The sequence below is a fragment of the Plenodomus lingam genome (genome assembly GCF_022343315.1).
Source record: "Plenodomus lingam strain CAN1 chromosome Unknown contig_23, whole genome shotgun sequence".
NCBI classification, from domain to species: domain Eukaryota; kingdom Fungi; phylum Ascomycota; class Dothideomycetes; order Pleosporales; family Leptosphaeriaceae; genus Plenodomus; species Plenodomus lingam.
Genome location: NW_027093940.1, coordinates 809,441 through 817,360, shown reverse-complemented (window position 1 = coordinate 817,360; position 7,920 = coordinate 809,441). Strand labels below are relative to the sequence as shown.

Below are 7,920 nucleotides of genomic sequence, written 5' to 3'. Positions count from 1 at the left end.
CTCTATAGCTCTACTAACTAACTTTTAAGATACTTAATAATAGCTAGTAGTTTCTTGTTATATATAGTGTAGTTTTATCTCTCTAGTATTAGTGCTATAGAGTAGTAAGTAACTAGGCGCTAGACGCCCCTAACTTTTTATAATAAGCAACCCCTAAGAGCGCATCCTAAATAGTCTGCTTCTAATAATATTTCTTTAGCTAGGTCCTATTATATTAGTACTAGTCTAGATATAAATACCTTTTTTAGTGCATTAAATGCACTCTATTCTTCCTCTCCCTATTAGAATAGGGTGTCCTTCTTAGTTAGTTAGTTTAAAGGCGCTACTACTTTAGAAAACTTTGCGATAAAGTTGCAGTAGAAGTTAGCAAAACCTAGAAAACTTCTTACCTCTCTTATATTCCTAGGGGATTCCTATTCCTATACTACCCTAAGCTTTTTAGGGTTAGGTCTAAGTAATTTGCCTACCTTAATAATATAGCCTAGGTAGCGTACCTCCTTAATACTAAAAGCACATTTCTCTAAGTCTAGGTGTAGTCCTGCTTCTTTTAATAGCGTAAGTACACGCTTTACTTTTTCTATATAGTTAAACTAGTCTCCTCCTAAATAAATTAGGATATTATTAAGGTAGGCTATTATATATAATCTAAGTAACTCTATAAGTGTAGTATTAATATATTATTAGAAAGTAGATAGCGCACCACTAAGACTAAATAGATATACTAACTATTTATATAACCTAAACTAGGTACAGAAAGCTATTAAGGGCTTATAACCTTCTACTATTCTAACTTTATAAAAGGTAGCGTAAATATCTACTTTTATAAACTAATTTACGCTAGATAGTGTGCGTAAAGTTTCCTTAATAAGTAGTAGTAGATATTAGTCTAATACTATTATACTATTAAGTATCTAGTAATCTATACAAAGGCGCTAACTGCCTAATAGCTTCTTTACTAGTAATACTAGAGCTCTAGCTACAGAAGAGCTTGCTTAGATCTAGCCCTTGTCTATTAATCTAGTAAGTTATATTCTTAGTTCTAGTAATTAATTACGCGATATAGGGTATAGGGGACCCTATAGGGGGTTAGGCTAGGTTCTATCTAGGAGAGTTATTAACTAAATATAGTAATCTATACTACCTTAATAAGGTAGCAAACTACTTGCTAACTCTTTATTAAATAGGTCCTTAAACTCTTGTAGTTCTAGTAGTAACTTTATCTTTCTAGTTTTATACTTAGGTTTATAGGGAACTATGTTATTAGTAATATAGATAGTATGTATATTAATAGGACTTCCCTTACTAACACTTTCTAGATATTTTATTAGGCGCAAGTTATATATTACCTATAAAATATCTAATATATTTATTGCAAAAATTTATACCTATATATCTTCCTATTAGGATCCTTAATTTAGCAACCCTGCTATAACTAAACCTAAGATAATAGAGATATAGGTAGGATATAGGCGTCTCCTGCTCTCTTATACTACTATATTTCCTACCTTCCTAATTATTAATTTACCTTATAGAATATTAATAATAACGCCCTCTCTACACAGCTATAGTCTGCCTAGTATTAGTTAATAGGAGAGACTAGGTACTATATAAGCTAAAAGCTAAGACTACTAACTATCTAAATTATAGTCTAATACTACTAACTATAAAATTCTTATACCCTTAGCAATTCCCTAGGTATGTTATAAGGGTCGCGGGGGAATATTAATAAAGTTTCTACTAATCTATCTTACTAACTTTTCCTTAACTACACTAAAATACTAGTACCCTAAATTAACTATTACTTACACGTTCTCTACTCTGCCTAGGAGGAGGGGAATAAAGAAAGGAGGATTATTTAACCTAGCCTTAATATCTAGGGGATACTTAATAGCCTCTACTATTAATAATTCCTCTATTATAGTATCCTCCTTATACCCCTAACTTAGCCTAAGGTTAGGGGTAGCTAGTTTCCTAAATTAGGGCTGCTTGCTAATGCTATAACTATCTTAACACTTACTAGTTACAGTAATAGGGTATTAAGGCATGCACGTATAAAATAACTACCCTATCTACACTAGGTGTAGACCTTCGCTAGTTTCTATATATTAAATAGGTCCTATAGGATCTAGTTAGGACGTAATATTAGTAGTTTAGTAGGTACACTTAATAAGGCTACTACTTCTACTATATTTATATCGCCGTCCTAATCTAAGTTAGACTTCTACTAGGGTTCCTTAGACTTACTAGCCTAAAGAAAGCCTAGTTCTAGAGAGGCTATTTTAATATCTACTATAATTATCTTATATTCCTCTATAGCTGCGTTATAGTTTATCCTAGAGACTCCCCTATTAAGGGAAACTAAGTATATATAACTATTAAGAGATTACTAAAGTTATAAAAGCTTCTATTTATTATCCTAGTATAAACCTCCTAACTATATAAAGAGCTATATAAAATTTATAAAGAACTCTATAAAAGGCTAATTTTAGCTCTAATATAAGTGTTCTAACGTAACTTAGGCGCGCTCCTGCCTATAATAGTTACTATAATAGAACGCTAGGTAGTTAAGAAACCTGCTTATATCCTAATACTTATATACCTTATCCTTAAAGTATAGTGCTATAGCGCGCTAGACTATAGGCAATAACTAGGACTAAATATATATAAACCTTGCCTCCTTATCCCTAATAAAGACCTTGTCTGCACACAGTTTAAACTCTATAGTTATTTACTAGGAGAAGAAGTTTGCCTTAGTACTATTATATAGTAAGCTAACTAGGAAAGGTTTGCAGTATAAGGCAGGAGAGGGCAGAGGTAGCATGTTATTAAACCTAGCAGGCTTAGAGGAGGGTTAGGATAGAATCTAATTGCGTATTTCCTTATTCTATTAATATAGTATAGCTATTATAGTAGAGTCTTAAGCCTATTATTCTATTAATCTATAGACCTATTATATTAGCCTTTCTACTATATTAGGTTATACCTAGTTATTCTAAATATCTAGCGCGTCTATCTCTTATTACTATTATAGTATATTTAGAAGAAGATACTAAAATATTATAGACTAGCCTTAAGGGAGAATATAATAAGTGTTAATAATAGTATTTAGTATCTTAAAGGAGAGGTAAGCCCTCTACGCCTTTTTATAGGTGTCTAGTGTGTTCGCTTAGTAGTAGTGTTAGACTTGGTCTGTCTTGTGTTAGACCTAGGCTTAGGCATAAGCCTAAGCCCTTTACATAGGCAGAGATCTAAACCCTACGTATGCCGTAGATAGTAGCTAAATCACAAATAACTTTTTAGAAGTTAGGCCCCCTATTAACTACAATCCTTCGCGCTATGCTCTATCTGCATAGGATGTCTTCGTATATAAATTTAGCGATAGTTTTTACTAATTCTAATATCTAATATGCCTGCCAAGCATCTTCCTCTATTTAGCTAGCTAATGTATGTTTTATTCCTTCTCTTTGCTAATAGATTCTTTTAACGTAGGCATAGATCTTCTCTAGCTTATAGCTTGCTACCTTATTACTATTAGGCCCTCCTAGCATACTAAGCAAGACTAGCTCTTTGTCTACCTAGGGTAACCCTCTAAAGAAGAAGAATCTAACCTTGCTTTTATATAGCTATTTAGATACTAGGCAGGTATTACTATACACTATAAAATTAGTATAGTAGTCTAAGAGACCTAGGAAGTTCCTAGAGGCTTCTTATATATACGTATCTAGGAAGGTTTAGGTACCTATCCTTTAGGCTATATCCTAGTCCCTCTAGTGCTCCTTTATAGCTTCCTGCAGCTCCTCCTAGTCTTGCTTCTAGTAGGGTCTAAGCTTCTTTATAAATGTTCTGCATATAGTATTATAAAAGTCTAGCAGAATTTTTAGCTAATCTACTTTATCTAGCCCCCTATTTTCTACCTAGTGGTTATAGTTATCTAGGAACTCTATAACCTCCCTTCCCTAGAACTAAAAGTTAGTTTTCCTAGGCCTTATAGGGACAAGGACTCTTCTTAGGGATCTAGAGGTTTCTATTTTAGTTAACCCTAGGGTAATATTACTTTTTCTAGGTATTATTCCTAGTAAAAAGGTAGGCTTAGTTAAGGTAGTAGGCTTCTATAAATATTAAAGGAGGTGTATAAACTAGTAATATTAATTAAAATTATTAGATAAGTTAGTATCTACTTACTTATATTACTTCCCCCCTTTCCTATCTCTTACTTTTATAGACTATCTCCTCCTCCTTAGTAGCTATATCCCTAATACCCTTCCTAAATAGTGCTAGCACTTATATTTATTTTTAGTAGATTCTTATTACGTTAGTAACTTTAGCCTAGCCCTATTTTCCTACTAATAGCGTATACTACCCTGCAGCCTTTATAGTAGCTTTTCTATTAGTAGTAATATTCTAGGTGTTCTAGTACTTCTAGTATTACTAATGCTTCTTGTAGTTCTAATTATTCTAATAGTTCTAGTTTTAGTTATTCTAGTTTTAGTTATTCTAGTTTTAGTTATTCTAGTTCTAGTTATTCTAGTTATTCTAGTTTTAGTTGTTCTAGTTATTCTAGTTCTAGTTATTCTAGTCGTTCTAGTTCTAGTTATTCTAGTTCTAGTTATTCTAGTTCTAGTTGTTCTAGTTATTCTAGTGTTCTAGTGTTTTCTAGTTAGCCTCTTAGTATTATTACTCTATTCCTACTAACGCGCGTTAGCTACGTCCTAATATAGGCCTACTATTTTTGTCTTAATAATATTAATTATTAACACTACCTATTTTTTTTAATTTTTCTCTACCTTCCTTATACTTAGAGAAACGTCCTCTTAGTTACATGCTACTAGGCCCTCCCCTTTACTAGGATAAGATAAGTTCCCCTTAGGCTTCGCTATTTATACTATTAGGGAGAGTAACCTAGTTAAACTAGGAGAAGTAGGAGGGGCAAGGTTTAATAGTAGTAATCCTATAGTAGAGGATAGGGGTTTAATATAGTAATATAAGTAAAATAATAATATTATAGAGTTAAAGTTAAGTCTGCTAGAGTTATTATTATCCTATCCTCTAATCCTTCATGCCTTTATACTATTTAATTTGCCTAACCTTTTAGGCTAAGCCTTGTTTTCCTCCTATACATTCCTCACCACGGCACAATAGTAGTCTATTAGTGTTTAGTTATCTAGACGCTATTTATCTAGCTATATAAGTAGCTAAGGAGTTAGTAATATCTAATAAATGCTTCTCTAAGATATCTAGGATCTTAGGTTTAATATTTTTAAACACAGTTATATTCCTAGTAGATAAATTATTAATAATATTATCTATTATCTTAGGTAGGGTAGCAAGAAAGAATAAGCCCTTAACCTAGTTAGAATTAAATATAGCACGTATTACTACTATAATAGGTTATATAGAGGTTATATAATATTTAGCTATATATATCTAGTATTAATAGAATTTATTAAGGTATAGTCTAAGGTTATCTCTATTATAATAGTAGAGGTTTATAAGTAACTAGAAAAGTAAGATTAATATATTACCTATGTCCCTATTAAAGTAGTTAGTAAGATACTTCTAGGCTTCTAGAGAGGTGTTATAGCTTGCTATACTTATTATTAGGTTATTATAAACTAATAATAGTAGTATAACTAAAGCCTTATTATCCTATTTATCCTAGTCCTTAGTATTAGAAGGAAGTATTAGTCTTAGCTTCTTTCTAGTAAGAATAGGCTAAATGCCTATATATCTAAATACTATAGTCTAGGCTAACTACTATTCTAGATAGTTCTTACCTTAGGAACCTAGTTTAGGTAATAAGGAAGGGTCTAGATAGAAGTTAAATATAGGTTTAGTAGATATAATAGGTAGTAGGGGTAGTACTAATAGTCTTAGGAGAGGATCTATCTCTAGTAATAGTAGATATAGGGATAGTAGTACCTCTAATAAAGCTATAGGTAGAGCTAGTAATAGTAGTAGGGACGCGTTAAATAGGTTAGAATAGGAAGCTATAATAATAGTAAATATTAGTAATAGATATAGCTAAAGTAGTAGAAGCTAATAAAGAGAGATTAATATAAGCAGGTACTAGTAAATAAAGCTAAGTATACTAGCGGATAAGCTAGGCTTATAACCTAATATAATAAAAGTATTAATTAAAGAATCTATAGATAAAGGGCTAAGGTGGCTAGATATAGACATCCCTACTAGTCCCAAATAGGTGTCTCCTAGTTAACCTGGGATAGGGGAGTCGCCAATGGTGGTGGGCAGTCACCACCTCGGTATGAGGTAAGCACTATGGGTGATATAGAAATAACAAATCTTCTTCCCTTTCCAAACCGTGCACCTCAAGTCTGATAAGAGTCCTACTAAGATGGAAGATTGTTCCCACCTGTCGGTTCAGTAGCTGTCATACGTGTAAGGCCGGGGCATGAAGGGCACTTTGAGGCATGGGGCGACGAACGAAGGTGTATGCACGTGACTTGACTGGCCCACCCACCTCCGCAGGGCAAAAACCCTGGTCGTAATCAGCGCCGGCGCTAGTGGCGGGAGCGGATCTTCCACTGCAGCTCCACAGTTGACCTTCAAAAGGTTCCCTCCACGTTCGCCCTACACTCCACAAAAACCACACCATACGATCGCCGCCACCATTCACCCACAAAGCGACTGTAAGCCGACCGCCAATACGAAAGTCGCGACTAGCGCATACACTGCAATATGGGTAAAGCCGAAGTTGGAAGTACGAAATATGTCGCGAATAAGATGAAGTCAAAGGGCCTCCAGCGTCTGCGATGGTGGTGCGAAGTCTGCCAGAAGCAGTGTCGCGATGCCAACGGTTTCAAATGTCATGTTCAGTCTGAGTCGCATGTCCGTCAAATGCAAGTCGTCGGTGAAGACCCGCGCAAATACATTGCCAACTTCAGCAACGACTTCCAGCGCGACTTTGTCTCACTGTTGCGCACAGCGCATGGCGAGAAGTTCATTTCGGTCAACCGATTCTATCAAGAGTACATCCGTGACAAGGAGCATGTTCACATGAACGCCACACGGTGGAATAGTTTAACGGAATTTACGAAACATCTGGGACGAGAGGGTATCTGCCACGTCAAAGAGGACGAGAAGGATGGTCTGATGATTGCATGGAGAGATACCAGTATTGCGGCAGTTCAACGGCGGAATGAGATTGCTGAACAGGAGGCTGCAGAAGCGAGGAGTGGAGCTGGCGAAGACAAGATGCTCAAAAAGATGGCGAAGCGTGCACAAGAGGAGGCTGAGATGAAGAAGGCGATTGAAGCGAAACGTGCAGCCGCCAACGCAGCCGTGCAACAAGTCACTCCACCTGCGGAAGGCACATCACCTACTTCCAATGCAGAAGCCACAGAAGAAAACAAAGTTGATTCTTCGGTCGATGAGACGGTCAAGGATGGCGACAAGAAGGCCGAGGATAAGCCCAAGGTGGAGGCAGCGCCCGTGAAATTGAGCTTCGGTCTGAAGGCCAAGGCAATACCAGCGAACAAGGCGGGTCTTGGCCAGATGAAGAGTCAAAGTATATTCAAGCGAAAGAAGGATGACACGATGGAGCAGAAGCCGGGTAAGAAAGTGAAGTTGTAGACTGATCATGGAATCACTTTTAGATTTTGGGCTTCATTGCATAGCGTGGCGTTTGAGTATTGGTTTTTTAAGGATACTCCAGATCAGGGGATTTGAGTCACAGCATCGATCCTTGGTTTCCACATACTCGTATAGAATCATGACATTACCAGCTTGTCAGAAAGAGATAGAGGAATTATGACAGCAAGATAGCAATACACGTGCTATGTAATCACTCTGTGGCACGGCTATTTAAACTACTATCTGCTTGCGCCACCGTGAACAGTGTGGAGTGAATGAATAGATGGCAATATCTACCAGCAATGACGCTAGTATCTTGGCAGTCGTCGA

General features: G+C 35.8%; 1 protein-coding gene across 1 annotated transcript; it reads left to right on the top strand.

Annotated features, from left to right (window-relative positions):
* Window positions 1-6,696: 6,696 nt before the first annotated feature.
* On the top strand, window positions 6,697-7,590 carry IAQ61_005997 (uncharacterized protein; the record flags this gene model as incomplete). Its single annotated transcript, XM_003835935.2, has 1 exon — window positions 6,697-7,590. The coding sequence occupies one exon, from the start codon at window positions 6,697-6,699 to the stop codon at window positions 7,588-7,590; it is 894 nt and encodes a 297-aa protein (XP_003835983.2).
* Between the last annotated feature and the right edge of the window lie 330 nt (window positions 7,591-7,920).